This window comes from Dromiciops gliroides, chromosome 2 (genome assembly GCF_019393635.1).
Source record: "Dromiciops gliroides isolate mDroGli1 chromosome 2, mDroGli1.pri, whole genome shotgun sequence".
NCBI lineage: Eukaryota > Metazoa > Chordata > Mammalia > Microbiotheria > Microbiotheriidae > Dromiciops > Dromiciops gliroides.
In genome coordinates this window covers 651,131,006-651,149,707 of record NC_057862.1, presented here as the reverse complement: position 1 = coordinate 651,149,707, position 18,702 = coordinate 651,131,006, and the positions used below count along the sequence as shown (strand labels likewise).

General features: G+C 42.5%; 1 protein-coding gene across 1 annotated transcript in view; it reads right to left on the bottom strand.

Annotated features, from left to right (window-relative positions):
- Positions 1-1,727: 1,727 nt before the first annotated feature.
- SNTB2 (syntrophin beta 2) overlaps positions 1,728-18,702 on the bottom strand; it is a 122,017-nt gene continuing 105,042 nt past the window's right edge. The window contains exons 6-7 of the mRNA XM_043981133.1: positions 16,963-17,147; positions 1,728-9,719 (exon numbers count right to left, since the gene is read on the bottom strand). Of these exons, the coding sequence (XP_043837068.1) occupies positions 9,627-9,719; positions 16,963-17,147 (278 nt within the window). The 3' untranslated portion in view covers positions 1,728-9,626. The remainder of the gene's footprint in view (positions 9,720-16,962; positions 17,148-18,702) is intronic.

Here is an 18,702-nt window from a genome sequence, read left to right as displayed (position 1 = left end):
AGCGTGAGAACGAGAGGGAGAGAGCCAGTGAGAGGGCGGTGAGCGCGGCCTAGAGCGGCCCGGCACCGGCTTCTCGGCTGCTCCCTGGCGGCCGCGGCGGATAGCTGCAGTCTTGGCGCCGTCCCCGCCCATCCATCCCGGAGCAAGCCGCCACGCACAGGACCGGCAGGATGGATCCATAGTGAGGAGCGTAATTATCATGACTTCCCATATGGCTGGAACACAGAACTTGTGAAGGGGGTAGTAGAAGATAAGGGTGGAAAGGCAGGTTAGAGTCAGATGGTGGAGAGCCTTGAATGCCGGTGTTAGTCCTTCCTGGGGCAATTATCAAATAGAAAACAGTCCTATAGGGAGACCACAAATGTGCGCTGGCGCCTCTCGCGAGCATATTCATTGTTTTCAATGTTTTAGTTTATTATTTTTTTAACTACAAGGTTCATTCCTACCTTTTTCTTTAAGCTTAAAACGGCACTAAGACTTTTGGGACAACTGATATCAGCATGCAAGAAGGAAGGTGGACCTGGGTAGTCTAGTGAAAGATGTACTGGAAAGGGCAGGGCCTTGGGGCAGTTAGGTGGTGCACTGGGCTTGGATTCAGGAGGACCTGAGTTCAGATCCGGTCTCAGACACTTAACACTTACTGGCTGTGTGACCCTGGGCAAGTCACTTACTTTGCCTCACCAAAAAAAAGAAAAAAGGGGCAGCTAGGTGGCACAGTGGATAAAGCACTGGCCCTGGATTCAGGAGGACCTGAGTTCAAATATGACCTCAGACACTTGACACTTACTAGCTGTGTGACCCTGGGCAAGCCACTTAACCCCCATTGCCCTGTACCCCCTCTCCCAAAAAAAGGGAAGAAGGGATGAAGGAAAATTCAAATATTACTCCGAGGTGACAAATTGGGATAATGGTTACTATCAACATCATGAAATTAGGGGTGAGGGATTTGTTTTTGAGTGATGAGTTGGGAAGAGTTCACTCATTCACTTAACCCTTAATCATCTAAGGACAAAGGGAGGGGAGCAGTTTCATAGGTAGTCATTTATGTTTGCCTTGAGAATGCACTGTGTATTCGGGTACACCACGGATGTTTCTTACAATTTGTGTTTAAATCAAATCAATTGGCCCATCTTATAATTTAGGAACTATTAGTCTTACTAGCAATGGCCTGTCAAAGAGCACTATCAAAATACCTAATATTACTGGGGAAGCTGGTTATTAAATGACATTGCCCCCTACTTCGGTGGTTCTGCAATGTCAATTTTATGCACTTACCATCTTACTGTATTTCAGGATTTTGATTTGCCTGCATATCTGCCTTGTTAATTGCCTGTGTTAATTATAATAAACTAAGGCTAGTGCATTTCTCAAGCACACATCCACCTAAGGATGGGAGGAAGCAAGCCTGGATTACAACAGTTATTGAGGATAATGTTCAAAGTAAATAACTGACATGGATTTTCAACTCTCCTTTTTAACAATTCTGAAAAATAAACTATCCCCCCCCCCACTCCCATGAAAACAAGAGGTCCAGATGGATCAAATGCTTTAGGTTCTATCCTCAGGAAGTGAGCCGTACAACCAGGCCAAGAACTCATTAGCTCATTAAAACTCTAACTGGGAACATGTGGTTGCTCTCAATCTATTTATAACTGGCATTTGAGGCAGGTAATCATTTGAACAGATATCTTGTAACAGGAAACGCTGAAGGTAAAAACAACCACATCTAAAAGCAAAACTTTTTATTATTTACAATATAAAGGTTACAAAGGTATATATGTACTTATATATATATATATTGCCCTTAAGTCACACATTTTCATTGTAATGTACAATGCTATATAATTAATATGCAACTCAAGGAAAGTGTTGTCTATGTATGCATATTTATAGTGTACATATAAAGCTTTTCCTGGGATTGATTGTTAAGAACACAATACTGCCCTGTTTTACATGAATATTTTGATTTGGTAGCCTAGACAAGCCAGAAGATCCAAAATAAGAGGAAAGAAGTCTTACAGAGCAGAGCTTTATAAAGTAGTTTAAAAAGGATATACTTTTGATTCTTCCTAGCAGTATTATTAGTCTTCTAAGTCTTAATATTTAAAAATCACCAGGAACAATATGGGGGGGGGAGTGGAGGGGAGAGAGGGAGAAGAGGGAAGGAGAAAAAAAAAAAAAAGAGGGGAGGAGACAGAATTTGCACAGATGTGCGCCAAAACAGGTCATTTTGGGTAGTGGTTTTACACTACCCCAGAGTTGTTTCCCCAAAGTCCGATGGTACCAAAAGGAGTAGCTGTTGCTTGTCATGCTGTATTCATTGTGTAAACTTAACACTGGTACCATTTATTACAGCAAGAATTCCCAAATGCCTCTTTGCAAAGGGCAGATTTGCTAAGGGAAACAACAGCTGAGTGAGCAGTGATGCTAAATGGGAAACACAATTTAAAAATATCCATACTCCTGCCTTCTGGTAGGGTAACTACATAAAGGTAAAAAGTGTAACTGAATCCATTTAAACAAAAAATGGATAAATGATATGTTTCCCAGGCTATGGGTTGCAGACATCTAAATAAACAGATCCCAATTATATATAATGGAGAACACCGAGGATCGCCAAGGAGGCGCATCTAGTAAGGAACAAGACACTGAAGCAATGGTCAACTTTTGTGTATAGTTCCAGCATACCTGAAAACAAAGGGTTAGTTACGGTGAATTTCCCGTGCTATAGTGAGAACAGGAATATTTTTACTGAATACACCTGAGGCTCATTCATTTAAAAACTTGATTTATATTGTGAGGTTGGAGGAAAAACCTACTTGTAACTCAATAAGGCATTTTGTACAGGAAAGGGCTTTGGTTGGATGAACGTTTTTGATAAATTAAAACAATTTCTCTTGTCTTAAGTACATTCCAAGTTCTGGGACCATGTCTCCAGCAGTTGCTTGAAAAAAAAAGTACATTTCTCTAAGTTTCCCAGTGTCTTTCTTCATTTTGATCAATCGCTAAGGAAGCATTTTACCATGCAAATAAGAAGCTATTGAAAGGGATGTCCATTGGGGAATTTATGTAACAGCACCACTTAGAGAAAAAGTTGATGGGTGGAACAAAAAGTAATCATATTTATTTCTGCCCTATGTAACTAAAAGAACCTCCTCTTCTGTCCCCATCTCTTCCATGTTCACAGTTCTTTACTCAGAACAACAGAGCTTGCTTTGTTTGATCGTATCTTATTTAGATGAAATTTTATAACATGTCAGGCCAAGCTTTTCCTTCTTCCTTCCAGTGGGAAAGAAAAAACTAATTTATACTAGCTTAGAGCTGGAAAGGAACCCCAGAAGTCACCTAATAACAGTAGCTCTCCAAGTCCTGAATCCCCTCTCCAAAGACTCCGAAGAGTGATTCTCCAACTTCTGCTACAAGCCCACCATTGGATGGGAATTTGCTACCTTCCTGCAGGTTTTTCCTCCCGCATATTTAATGTCATATGAGATTTCCTTTAAAGTGCTCAGTCTGTCACCCTCATTTTCATGGCACAGTCTCCTGTCAAAGCCCAGGCCTTTTGGTCTGGTTTACCGGCATACCCAATTAAGTAAAAATGGAAAAAACACTTTGGTAAAAATCTGAGGTGAAGTCCTTTATAACCTACTGCATAAGAGAAGGCATGATTTAGCTGGGCAGGAACTCGATTTGTCAACAAGTCTGGCTTCTTTCAAAGCCCCAAAGCACCAAATGCAGTTTTGTGAATTGTAGGCACTTAAATGCTCTGTGAATGAGTGTTCTTTCTCACTACAGTATAAGCTCTATCTAGTTTTATCCAAAACACTTTTAGACAGGTTATATTTCATAGGATACATGGCTGGTACCTATGTTCTTTAGACAGCAAGCACCAGATGTTATCTGTAAAAAGGCACATGTAATCATGACATGAAAAACAGGACAGATGGAAAGAAAAAATACAAGTTCATTCACTCGAGAAATTTGTGAGCAGGGCAGGGCACTGTTGGAGAGATTACCAGAAGTTAAATTTCACCAATTCTGAAATAAAAAACATCACATCTAAAAATAGTTCTTAAAAGCTAAAGCATATCAATAACTTTTGTGAATAAGTATAAAGGATTTCACTTGGGTTCAAAAAATCAGCTTCCAAAGTATGAAATGAGGAAAAGTATGGTTAGAGAGAAATTTGTTTGAAAAAAGGCCTAGGGAAATCTAGTGGCCTTTAGAGAAGCCCAATGAGAGTCAACACCCTGCTACAGTAGCCTGGGTGAGACAGCAGTCACACCACCACTAACGTGATCTTGGGCTGCACTGGGAGAGTAAGGAAGGGCTAAGTGCCCACCCCTCCAGTGTCCTGGCTCCAGCAGACCATGTGGTGTCCATTCAGCTGTGGGTGACATGGATAAAAGGAAGAACACCCAGGGGAGTGCAGCTTGGATGACTGGCCTTGACATCGTGCTATGAGAGGATCTGTGAAGGAATCGGGAAAGCTCAGCCCAGAAAGGAAGACTTAGGGGAAACAGCTAACAGCTAACTTTCAATACCTGAAAGAGGGCTTTCGTGGGGAAGAAGGAACAGAAACAACAGGTAAAATTTGCCAAGAGGCAAGTTGAGGCTCGAAACAAGATAATACTCTCCAGGAGCTGAAAGGACAGTCTCAGGAGGCATTCGTTCTGCTTCATTAAAAGGTTCTTAGGCAAAAAGACAGGGCAGCCACTTGTTGGGTGTGTTGCAGAGGGGCTTTTTGGTCAGGTACGGCCAAGGCTGGATGTCAGAGGAACCCTCCAACTCTGAGATGTTGCAATATGGGCACAGACCCACTTGGCGTAAGCAAATGAACTTGTGTCACCACTAGCAAAAGCCAATTCAAACTTTGGTGGGAAAGGACTTCAGAGCAGCTCCTCTAACGCATTGTCTACACAAAATAAATCTCCCAACATTGTTAGGACAAGTCACTCAAATTCATGCATCACTTATAAGACCCTTCCAGCATCAAGTGGTTATGACGGCAGTGTAATCATTTTACACGTGTTTATCAACCCAAGTGCTGGCTAAGAGCTTGGCAATGTGGACTTTTAGGAACTGTGTGGTTTTCAAAATATCTATTAGCATCTCAAACCACCCACTGGAAGTAAAACTTTGATGGACTTAGTTCTAGGCTACCAGGCAAAAGACTGCACTAACTAAAATGGGGACAGAGAATGATATATTCTTGTATTTCCTAAATTGGAGGGGGGCGGGGAGGAGAAACAAATATCATCTAGATTTAACTGAAAAATACTCCAGACTTCACTGATTGCGTATGAGGTCTTGTCAAAGAGCAATCTGCAGTAGGGCACTGAGTCATGTCTAACCTAATCTAGAGTTTAAGAAGAGTCCTATGTTCTAAAGAAGTCCTCGTTTTATAGAAATGAGAATTCCTCCGATGCAAGCAGCTTCAGAACCAAAGAGTTTTGGCGTTTCACTTTTCATTTAATAACACAGGATTCAATAGCAACCTTTGGCTTTCCTACTTGACAGATCAATTGCAGTTTCATTCAGCATTGGCAGCAACATAAACGAATACGCTGGACATTTATACTGTTAGGTTTAAAAGTGATCTCAAATCAAGTTTATAGCCACCAAACTTAAGATATTAACATAATTCAGCTTAAGTATCAGAACTAAGATTTAAGAAATTAAAAAAAAAAAACCCAACACAGAGAAAGTGCGTAAGTCTACATGTCTTCCCCGGAGCCTAAAGAATGTTTAACCCTTTAAGCAGGCAGGGCTTTGAAGATAACTTGCATAGCAGCTTACAAGGTAGTTTGCAGGTCAAAGAAAAACATGAACAGGGACTGTGTGTGTCTCATTTTTGGAAATATGATATAACTAACATGCATATAAATTATACCCTAGGATCTGAAGGTTTTTATGAGGAAAAAAACCCCATCAGACCTTTTCTCAAATGTACTCACACCTTGTCAATGAAAACCGTATCTAGCAAAAGTTTTTTTTTGAGAGAAATACAATCTTATTAATTCTCCACATGGATTTTTAATTTTTAAAAATAATTGATGAAAACTTTATGATTTGGCAGCTAAGTGCAAATTTAAATAGTAGGTAAGATTTATGCTACTAGCATATACCTTACAGAGTTAATTTAGAGACACGAATAGCCAGTAACATTTTTAACTATTTGCAATTTAAAGGTACATATATATTTTTAATAGAAATGTAACAAACAAGGAATTCCATAGCTCTACTTCCTGCCTATGCAGTAAGTTTTTGGAATTATAAAGTTATTGAGAGTGCAGATAATATGAATCAATAAGATATCCCTTGTTTAAAAAGTGCTCAAAGATGGCTTTTGAAGATTTGAATGGCCTTTAGAATATTCTGAATATGTGCACATAGCCAGCATTTGACCTCACATTTCTGGGGTCTACTGGGTAGTTACATAGGATTACAATTATAATTATTCTAATAAATAACTGCATAAACATACATGAAAGAAAAAATACTTATCTATATAATGCTAGATTTTAAACTAATTTCAGATTGAGTTCTACTTTATGACCTTGTATGGAAAGGTTTTCCTTTTACAAAAAGATAGATGTTCCTACCTTTCAGGTTTTTTTCTTTTTAAGATGTCAGAGTGAGGACAGAGGGGAATGGAGGAAAAAGAGAAAGGAAGGATTACAGAAGGAAAAGAGCAGACCCTCTCACCAACCAGTGGCTTATGAACTCAATCGCATGAATGGGGGTGGGGGTGGGGTGGAGATATGGAACAGGAAATCTCCAGTACCCCCCAACCCCAGCTTGCATAGGAGTATGAACAAGAAGTCTCCGATGCCCATGGTTCCCTTTAAGCTCTGCCCATGGAGAACACTGAGTACTTTCACAAATCTCCTCATGAAAAATGATGAGGTCAGAGGCATAAGACAACACCTTCTTTTCAAACAATCTGCCATATTTGGTGAGCTTAGAGACATATTTATCCAGACCGTCCCTTCATAAAGCACTCCATGTGGGCCAGGGATCTCACCAACCAAACCCTGGTCACCCATGATTGGATGGATGACTCCAAGAGTGTCTAATGGGTGCTGCCTAAGGGCTTCCCAGAGTGGCTGGCATCTTGTGGGCTGGGCTTCCATTCCATTCTGTTCCATTTCTGTTTCAAGGTGCAAAGATCTAATCAAGACCCTTTGGTCTTTGATGCTTTTATGCCTGAGCAGCCCAAACTGGGCTGATCCCAGCTTAGCGAAGGACGGACGAGGGATGGCTTTTCTTATTCTCACTTACATTTTACCCTGTACAAAATCTTCTTGTGAAGAAGGATGAATAGGGTGGTTTCCAGACGTTCCCATTATTGTATTTCTTGTTGGCTCAGGCATTTTTTAAAAAACAAGAATACATAAAAATATCCACAGCAAAGCAGGAATCTAAGGACTTTGTTGGGGAAATTTCAGACTGCGGAGTTAAACTTCTGTTCGCTTTGGAAAACAGGAGTCTAACATAATGATATTCAGATTGTGCAGAGATTTGACAGCTCCTGTCAAGCCAAGCTTGTAGATTCAACTGTATCGAATGCTGGGATTCTGCTTTAAGATATGACCCGGGGTTCAAGCATTCTTTTAAAAAAAGTTCCTTGGCTCTTGACTGCCCCCAGCTATCAAGACTTTTAGTATCAAAATTCAAATTGGATTTGAGATGGAAAAGCTATTGAAAAGACCAACTAACCTGTAAGTCCCAATTTTAAAATGAGTCTGTGGATACTGAAAATAACAAATTCTATACATAACTCTATGTTACCTTTAGATTTGTGTCCCTGCAGTTCAAGTAGGAAGGACGACTTAGGTCTAGCCTCCAGAAATTCCATGAATCTTGGACAGAAGAACAAGGGCACCTTCCTCATTCCTATCATGAGAATTGTGCAAGAGCAGAGCCAGCTCACAGACAGGGGTAGGGCAGTGGTCCAGGGAAGGAGCTGGCCTGTGCTGGCTCAAGAGGTCACCACTCACCCTCCCCTGTATGTGTGCCCGGTCTTCTTCATAACCTTTTCAAAAGATCCCACTCCTGGGATCCTTCAGGGGACACTTCCCTGATGAAAGGAGGGAGCCTTCCTTCCAACGAGAACCTGCAGGCCTGGCTCGCTGATTGCAGAGCTACTCTTTCTGAAGGGGTCGGTGATTTCAGGTAAGTCAGTCTGCCAGAGTCAGCGCCCAGGCCGGTTGTGAGCCTCTGCCGTGGCTCTCCTTTCAGATTCAGGATGACTGTTAGTTGTCACTCAAATGGCGCCCATTCTCTGTTCTGAACCACCTTCCATAAACGTAGCCTTGTTGAGATTAGGGGAAGAGAAGGACTTACAGTGCCACCAACCCAGCCACCTTGCTTGTTCCATTTCCTTGGAGTAATGTCAAGAATACTTTGAGAATGCCAGAGGCCCGATCTACAGCCTCACTGCAAATCTGCCAGGCTCTGAGGCCGAACTGGGCCTTGACATTGCTACAGATGAATGGTTTTGTTCCCTATCCCTCTGAGGGGGAGGAAGCAGCCCATATATTGCAGGGCCTTCATTGGGATCAGATGGCCTCATGGGATTGCTGAGAGCACTTGTGCAAATGGGGCTGATTGTTCTTCCAAAGTTCACTCTGGAAACAGGATGGCAGCTATGGAGGCTCCCCTTCAAGAAACATTCTTTTAAACTGAGATCACCTTACTTAAATAGAGGTTGTGATATTCAACTACATCTGACCCACCTTGACCAAAGGCACATTTGGTAAGCCATTAAAAAATGGCTTGGTATAAAATAAGGACTTTCTTTTAAAATCAGTCTCATACCATGATATCCTCTGGTTCCTTCCAAAAACATTAATTAGGGAAAAAAATCCCAAACGAAAATGAGTAGATATTTCCTTGGAATATACCCTGGTCTCCAATATTCTTTCTGCTAGGTGCTGGTTAAAAATATATGGCGAACTAAATCGACATTTCACAGGTTTTATGCTATAAAGTAAACACTTTCAAGTGGTAAAATTTGGTAAATTGGGTGATGATGGCAGTGATGGGGATGAAGCAATAGCATGATGTCAGAGAGACAACTGAGGCTTCACACAATAAAAGGCGATGGCCAACTCCTGCCAAAGCTCAGGAAACCCCTGAAGTGGCCACAAAGCCAACAGCCAGCTAGCAAGGGAAAGGTGGGGAGAATTGTCAAGCACACATGTTGGGGCTAGGCTGGGCACCAAATCAAGCCCAGGGAACTGGGAAGAAGGGAAATGTCTCTCCACTATTTGCTCATATTTGGAAAGTAGAAGCACGCCCCCACCCCATCATGGGAGAAGAGAGACGAACATAAACAGATGATGAACACAGAGAATATACAGAAAATAGCTCCTCATTCTACAGTCACAAAGTCATGCCTCCCTGTCCCCAGGGACTTCAGGGAGGACGCTGGAATTCCTGCATGTGGTGGCTCATCATCACAGGCTGTTCTTTGAACACAGTTTTGGGTTAGCAGTGACTGCAGGTCCTTGTCAAGGCACTGATGCTGTAGGAGAGAGCAAAAGCAGCAGCTTTCTTTTGTGCTTAACTGTTTTCTTCTGAGGTGGGGGTGCTCCTTGGGATGCTCGGTGGCCTTGGGCTCAAACCAGCAGGCCCATGCGCGTGACTTTGGCCGACAAGAAGGTGTGCAGCACAAAAACGATTGGCTTGGGGCATGAGTGCAGGTCCATGGTCTGTGTGGAGAGCACACAAGTCAATCAGTCCCCTCAGATGGAAAGTCAGCTTTATGGTAAGACCCTGCCCACCCACCCCCAGCCCCTTGCACCAGCGATTCAAGGGCCCCTCTCTCATCAGCAGTCAGCTCAAAGGCCCCTGGAAAAAAGTGTCTCCTCTCTCCTCAAAATCTCCTACTGTATTTTGTCTGAAGGTCATTTCAGTCTCATCACATGCTTCCTCCACTTACGTGTGGGTGTGTAAAATATTCTCACAAGAGATATAAGCTCTCTGGGACAAGGACCACACCTTTTCTCATTCTTCTATTCCTAGCACCTACCACAATGCTTTGCTTAACAAAAGTTTACAGAATTTTTTTGCCCATATGGAATTTTACCCAGGTAAGGATGGACCCAATGATATGTGATTTTTTCCAATTATGGACTCTTTGTCCCTTTTAATTTTGGGGACAAATTGGGGACAGGTGACTTTTATTATAGAGAGATAAGTAAAGAATACCGTGAATTTTCTGAGGCTACTAACAGTCTTCATATTTATTTTATTTTATTTTTGGTGAGGCAGTTGGGATTAAGTGGCTTGCCCAGGGTCACACGGCTAGTTAAGTGTTAAGTATCTGAGGTTGCATTTGAACTCAGGTCCTCCTGAATCCAGGGCTGGTGTACCACCTTGTAAAAAAATTAATTATTAATAATCTAATCTAATTTGAAACAATATATAATTGGACTTATAAAAATTATAAATATATGAAAAATTATAAGTTTAGAAAAATTATAATTGGGCTGTAAGTCCTGCCACAGTCACCATTCAAATGTAGAAATATTTTGAACTATTTTGGCTAATTTGGGGGGGTCCTAATCTGTGGAGGACTAATCTGGGGACTTTTGACTAACTGGCTATCTGACTGCTGTTAATTTAATGTGGGCCATTTATAAAGTTCCACCACACTGCTCCACTCCCAAAATTGATAAGCAAAGGATTAAGAAGCCTCTTAACTAGATAATCAAAGCAGAATTTATTTATGAGATACTATTTAAACATAAAAATACAGGGAAATAAAATGTACAACCTGACTGCTTTGCCGCTGCTCTTTCTACCTTTTGCTCCTAGAACTTTTTTAATACAAGGACAGTTGCAGCCTCTTGCCTTAGGGTATGTTCCACTTTCACTGCTCAGCTACTTTCACTAACTTTCCTCTTAATCTTCTGGCCTCCTTCCAGCACCTCTAGTCTCCGGTTTCTCCTTGTAGCCCCTTTCTGTCCATTCCTCTCCAACCTCTTAACCTTCTGGCCTCTTCCTTGCTTCTAGTCCTTTAGCCTTCCCCTGCATCCTTCTCCGTTCCCTTAATCTTGTCTGCTGGCCCCTCTATCTTGTCCTTAGGCCTCCCTTTCCTTCCCTGTCTCTTAGTACTCCCGCCTTTCTGCTCTCTTAATCTCGTCAGCCCCCTCTTAATCTTGTCTGCCAGTCCCCTTATCTCGTCCTTTGGCCTTCTCTCTGTTCTTCTAATCTTGTTCGTTCCCCTTTCCCATCTAACTCCCAGGTCTATAAAATATCTTTCTTCTCTCCACTCAAATCTCGGGGCTTTTTGTGCCTCCTACACACACCAAGCTAATATGCCAGCCAGGGCTGAGGGGAAGCTCAGGTGTCTCGTGAGTACCACACCCAGGGCTCCAGGGGCCGTGCCCCTGCTGTGCCCCTGGGACCTCAGCACCAGCTACACCAGAGCCGGCCTGGACGAGCCCGGGATCTCTCAGATCCTCTCAGGGTGGAGGGAGCCCCAGCTATCTGACCTGGCTTCTTGTACAGCCCACTGGGCTTTTTCACTCAGCTGAAGCGAGGGGGAGGGGCACCAGCACTTCACACAGAAAAGGCCCTGAGGGCCTAAGGCTTTTTAATCTCAGCTCAAAGGTAGGGTCCCCAAATCAAAATAAATTTCCACAACCTAGCTGCCCCATCACATTTATTTTACTTAAGAACCACAGTAAATTTAAATGAAGCAAGTTTTGGGGTGGATATGTACAAAAGTATTTATTGCACCTGTTTTTATAGTATTCAGAACTGGAAACTAAGGGTGCCCCCGCTATTGGGGAATGGCTAACCAGAAGATTATGGGATATAAATATAATGGAATATTTTGGTGTCATTAGAAATGATGAAATGTACAGTTTCATTGGAAACTGGGAAGACTTCTATGAACAGATACAGACTGAAGGGAGCAGAACTAGAAGAACAGTTTCTACAGCTACAGTATTTCTCCCTTAGTTTCTGACAAAAAGGGGACCCTTCCCTCTCCAAGGCTGCCCCTCGATCCTATCCCCTCCTGCTTTCTCTAGCCCCTTACATTCTCCAGCCCCTTCCTGCTCCCCTTTTCATCTTCCACCTCTTCCCATCCACTGGCTCCGCTCCTACTGCATTCAAACATGCCCAAGTCTTTAGAAATCTTCACTAGAGGGCAGCTAGGTGGCGCAGTGGATAAAGCACCAGCCCTGGATTCAGGAGGACCAGAGTTCAAATTTGGTCTCAGACACTTGACACTTGCTAGCTGTGTGACCCTGGGCAAGTCACTTAACCCTCATTGCCCTGCAAGAAAAAGAAAAAGAAAAAGAGAAAAAAAGAAGAAAAAGAAAAAAAAAATCTTCACTAAACTCGACCGTGCCTTCAGTCTCTCATCCTAGATCTCCCTTCCCTTACTCAATCCAAACTTCTTGAAAAAGCTGTCCACACACCCAGCTTTTAGTTCCTCTCCTTTGGTTTGCTCCCCAGTCCTTGGCAATCTAGCTTCCAAACTCACCACCCAACTGATAAGGCTTTCATCTGTCACCAAAGGTTCTGCCATAGGCAAATGTGATGGTCTTTTCTTGAGACTTGTCCTTCCTGACACTGTTGGTACATGTGACCCTACTGACTGTTCTCCTCTCCTGGGCACTTTCTTCTCTCTGCTCTAGCTCCCCTCAGTCTCCTTCACTGGCTCATCATTCCTATCATGCTCCACAACTGAGGGCATCACCAAGATTCTGTCCTTAGCTCTTCTTCTCTAGTACCTTTACCATTGCTGTGAGTTTAGTTACCATCTCTATTGCTGCTAATCACACACACACACACACACACACACACACACACCCCTACCCTCTCCCAAGCTTACATGTTATGCCACATCGCCAGTTCCCTTTTAGACATTTCAAAATGGATGTAGGTCCCAGAGACATCTCCAACTTAACATGTCCAAAACTGAACTTCTTTCCCCTCAAACTCTCCCCCTCTTCCTCCTCCAAACTTCCCTATTTCTGTCCAAGGCCTCACCATCTGTCCAATCTCCCAATTTGTCACGTTGGCATTATTCATTCCTCCTTTTCCCTCACCCCACATATCCTGTCAGGTTCCAGATCTTGCGGGATCTGCCCCCACAATATTCTTCCATTTCAACTCTTCTCTCTGTTCAAATAGCCGTCGCTTTACTTTTTAAAAAATTTTTAAATTTTCTTTTGGTGGGGCAACGGGGGTTAAGTGACTTGCCCAGGGTCACACAAGCTAGTAAGTGTCAAGTGTCTGAGGCCAGATTTGAACTCAGGTCTTCCTGAATCCAGGGCCAGTGCTTTATCCACTGCACTACCTAGCTGCCCCTGCACCACCAGCTGCCCCGAATAGCCGCCACTTTAATTCAAGCCCTTATTCCCTCTTGCTGAGATCATTGCAATGGTCTCCTAACTGATCTCCCTGCCTCAAGTCTCTCACTACTCCAATTCACGCTGCACAACAGAACTTTCCTTAAACCCTGACCCAACCACGTCACTTCTCTAATCGATAAACTCCAGCAGCTTCCTATTAACTCTAGGCTAAAAAGTTCATTTCTCTGTTTAGCTTCCAGAGCCCTTCACAACTTGATCTCAATAGGGAGTTTATTTCCTCTGTAATAGAGGAATTGTGGTATAATAGAGTTAGGCTTGGGGCCTGGAAAACCTGAATTCAAATCCTGCTTCTTTTACAAACCGGGCTGACCTTTGGCAGCCAACTCACTTTAGCTTGCAGGGCTCTGGGCAGCTCCTTAATACAAGAAACTGCAGAGGTGCTGGCCTACATGGATGTTGGGCGCTTCCTCACCTGGGAGTTCCTACAGCAATAAAGTCACAAATCTAGCCCCCAGCCTCATCTTTCCCCTGAGGTTCAAGGGCTCACTGCTTCTGCCTGGAGCACCGGGCCAACTTTGGCAGGAAGAGCCAGCTGAGCACCTATGAGAGCAGAGGTGCGCAGTTACTTCCGGAGCATCCCTCCAGGTCGCTCCAGGGCCTTCCACCTGCCCATCTCTGCTTCCTCATCCTTCCACAGACAGAAGGCAAATGAGAAAGCATGTCACACTGTGTGGGCACAGCCCTCGGACTGTTTCCATTCAAAGCCGAGTTCCCTTGGCAACTAAATTACTGAATCTCCACTGCCAGTATGAGCAACGACTGTGGCTCTGGTTTGTTTTTTCAAAGGGGCTACCAGCATCAACATTCAATGGAAAACTGTTGTCAAAGACTTCTTTCTTTTTACTTTTTTACACTGAATTTCATTTTAACTCCCAGTGACAAGCATAGGCATTCAAATACATGAATGAGAACAAAAGAAAAAGAGGCAGGTAGGCTGTAACAGCCATTTAAAATCTCTTGGGGTTTTTGTTGGTGGATTTCAGCCTGTCTGCCTGAGATGAAGAGTATTGCTGAAGCTAAAATGGACAACTGTGATTATGTAAAATCAAAAATCTTTTGCACAACAAAACCAATACAACTAAAATTAGAAAGAAAACAACGAATTGGGGAAGGAGAAGAATCTTTGCAGCAAGTTTCTCTGAGAAAGGTCTCATTTCCAAAATACATAAAGAATCAATTTATAAAAGAGCCATTTTTCAGTAAATAACAGTCAAAAGACATGAGAGTAGGCAGTTCTCAAAGGAAGCCACCCAAAGTATAATCAGCTTTGTGAAAAAATACTCCAAATCATTAATAGAGAAATGCAAATTAAAGTAACTTTGAGGTTCCAGTTCACACCCATTAGATTGGCAAAGATAACCAAAAAATGAAAATGACAAAGGGTGGCTTAGAGAAAATGGGTACATGTGTTCTGTTGGTGGAGGCACAGCATGCATAACTGGTCCAACAATGTGGAATTATGTCCCCAAAGTTACAAAACTATGAATGGTTCCCTTTGGCCCAGTGATACTACAACCACCAAGCATATACTCCCCAAAGAGGAAAGAGGAAAATAAGCTATGTGTACAAAAATAGTTGTAGAAGCTCTTTTTGTGGTAGCCCAAAATCATAAATGAAGGGAATGTACTCCTATGGAAGAATGGCTAAACAAACTGTGTATACGAACATAATGGAATATTGCTATGCCCTAAGAAATGAGGAAACGAACAGTTTCTGAAAGTGGGGGGCCCAATGAACAAGTGAAGTGAACAGAACTAGAAGAACAATTTATATAACAAAAACAACTTAAACATGAGTCCAAAGGAAGAAGAAGCATTCTACTCGCCTCCTGGTAATGAAGTTAATAGTATATTCCACTCCATTACTACTATACCACAATTTGTTCAGCCATTCCCTGAATGACAAAAGCTCACCTTGTTGTCTCGTTTTTGCTACCACAGAAAGGGCTGCTAAGAAAGGCATTCTACCTTTGTCCTCCTTGGAGTATCTGCCCAGGAATAAAATCAATGGATCAAAGGGTATGAAAAAGTAAGGGACTTGTCTTGCAAGACTGTTTTCTAAAGAAACTGCACCACGGCTCCAACAATCTTGACATGAAAAGTTCATTTCTCTGTTTAGCTTGACATAAGGGTGTCTGTCTTCCCACAAACCATTCAACATTGACTATTCATGTAATTTACCATTTTAAAGTAGGTGAGTTGGGGCGGCTAGGTGGCACTGTGGATAGAGCACCGGCCCTGGAGTCAGGAGTACCTGAGTTCAAATCCGACCTCAGACACTTAACACTTACTAGCTGTGTGACCCTGGGCAAGTCACTTAACCCCAATTGCCTCACTTAAACAAAACAAAAATAAAGTAGGTGAGCTGTTTTCATTTGTATTTCTTTTAGTAATTGGAAGCAGTTTTTCATATGGTCATTATAAACTCATTGTATCCTTTGATCACTTTCCTATCACTAATAAATGTAAATGTAAAATGATCGGCTGGCTAACTGAGGAGTGGTTATTGGTCTTACATATTGAGTCAATTTCCTATGTAGTTTGGATAGCCTATCTGAGTTATTTGATGTGAAGATTTTTTCCCCAACACTTGACAATTTCTTTTCTTATTCTAGCTGAACTGATTTTGTCTGTGCAAAAGCTGTTTAATTTTCTGCAATTAAAACTATCTATTTTAACCTTTATGATCACCTCTAATCCCTAGGGTAAAGAATTTTCCCCTTTGTCAGAACTGTGAAAGGTATCTTTCCTAACCTTTTTTTTTGTGTGTGTGTGAGGCAATTGGGGTTAAGTGACTTGCCCAGGGTCACATAGCTAGTAAGTGTGAAGTGTCTGAGGCCAGATTTGAACTCAGGTACTCCTGACTCCAGGTCCGGTGCTCTATCCACTGCGCCACCTAGCTGCCCCCAACTTTTGGTATTTTTTAAAGTAATGTGACCTTTTAAATGAAGGAGGCAAATACACCTAAAGTTTATTATACTATATAGTTTAAGATGCTGGTTTATTCCCCAAAATGTTTTCCATTTTCCCCAGCAATTCTTATTAAATAAGGAATCCTTCCTCCCACCTCCACCTCTAGAGTTTATATTCTTAGGTTTACTGAACTCAAGATCATTCTATTCCGTCGCTTCTGGGTCTTGCTATTCTGTTCCACTGAGCTATTTTTCTTTTTTTTGTTGTTTTGTTTTCATTTGTGTCCAAATCCTCATGATCCCATTAGGGGTTTTCTGGGCAAAGATACTAGAGTGGTTTGCCATTTCCTTTTCCTGCTCATTTTACTGATGAGGAAACTGAGGCAAACAGGGTGAAGTGACGACCAGAGTCACCCAGCTGATAAGTGTCTGAGGCCAGATTTGAACTCACTTCTAGACCTGGCACTCTATGTCCCATGGCGCCACCTAACTTTTTATTAAAACAAATTCTAAATAGTTTTGGGATTAGTACTTCCTAATATAATCTGGCATCTGGCAATGCTATACTCACTTCATTCCTACCCTATCTCCATTATTTTCTTTAAGATGCTAGAATTTTTGAAAATGATCTTTCCCAATCTTGCTTACCAGCTCTCCCTCAGGACCACCAAAATCCAAGTACAGATTTCTGATACCATCATCAGCAGACATTTTTAACTTTTCAAAGGGGTATCTATATAACACACTGCCAGGGCCGCCTCCTTCTCTGGAAATCGTGAACCCATTCTCATAATGCACCGTGAGTCTTACTTCCTGGCCATTCATTATGCAACCTGTATGAAAATAGGCAGAAAAGCACTATTAGAGGGGTTTATATTTTGCATTATTAAGTACTGAAGATGCTTTGGAGTGAGAAAGGTGACATATTCTCAAACCTCCACTAGTCACTGCTTACTTGGGATCTGAGTCCCTCATTTAGGTCCCTGAATTCTTTGTTGATACAGAAAAGAGACTACCATATTTTTTTTTGAAATATGATCCAGTTCAAAATTATGAAGTATCAAACAGGTGTAGCAGTCCCTGGCCTCAAGGAAGTGAATAATCTCACTTGGGAAATCAGATATCATACAAAATACTAAAAAATGAACTGGGGAAGATAGGTGGTGCAGTGGATAGAGCACCGGCCCTGGAGTCATAGGACCTGAGTTCAAATCCAGCCTCAGACACTTGACACTTACTAGCTGTGTGACCCTGGGCAATTCCCTTGACCCTCACTGCCCCGCCAAAAAATAAAATAAAAAGAATCAAAATGAGTGGCAGCACTGTGCAACAGGAAGGATATTAAAATAGTGATAGGGGCCAGAGGTCTTGTGGAAGGAGGCCATTTATACTGGCCTGTGAAAGACAGAGGACAATGATAGGTCAGTCAGTCCACAATCATTTACTAAGCACTGACTATACTATGTGTCAGGTCCTGTACTAAGAACTGGGGATACAAAAAGAGGCAAAAGACGGTCCCTGTCCTCAAGGAGCTCACAGTCTAACAGGGGAGACAACATACAAATAAATATATACAAAGTAAGCTATAACAGGATAAGTGATAAGTGATCAACAGAAAGAAGGCACTGGAATGCAGGGGGCTGGGAAAGGCTTCCTGTGGAAGCCAAGAGGTGGTGATAAGAGAGAAAGCATCGTATGCATGATGGAAAGAAGCCAGTGAAAAGGTTTGACTGGAGGTCTTGTGTGAAGAACAGGAAAGAGGCAAATGTCATTGGATTGTAAGGGTGGGGTGGGGTGTGCGTGTGCGGGGGGGGGGGGGGTGTAAGAATACTGGCAAGGGGGGGAGAAGGATAAGTTATGAAGGGCTTCAAACACCAACAAAACAGTTTTTTTATATTGGATCCCGGAAGCAGTCAGGGGCCACTGGAGCTTATGGAGTGAAACGGTGCTTTAGGAAAATCACTTTAGTGGCTGAATAGGGGATGGACTGAAGCGGGGAAGAGACTTGGGGCAGGCAGACCACCCCACAGTGGACTATGGCAGTAATCCAGGCATAAGGAGATGAGGGCCTGTACTAGAAAGCTGGCAGTGTCAGAGGAGAGAAGGGGAATATTCAAGAGATGTTTCAAGGTGAAATCGACAGGTGACAGCTTGGATGTGGGGGTAGGGGCTGAGAGACAGTGAAAAATCCAGGACCATTCCTTAGGGCACTGGGAGGATGGTGTTTTCCTCCACACTGAGGTAAGTTAGGAGGGGAAGAGGCCTAGGGGGAAAAGTGAGTTTAGTCTTCGACATGTTTGGTTTCAGATGGCCACAGACATCCAGTTTGGGATGCCCAGATAGAGCTGTGATACAAGAGGTCAGGGGCAGAATAAGCAGATTTGATAA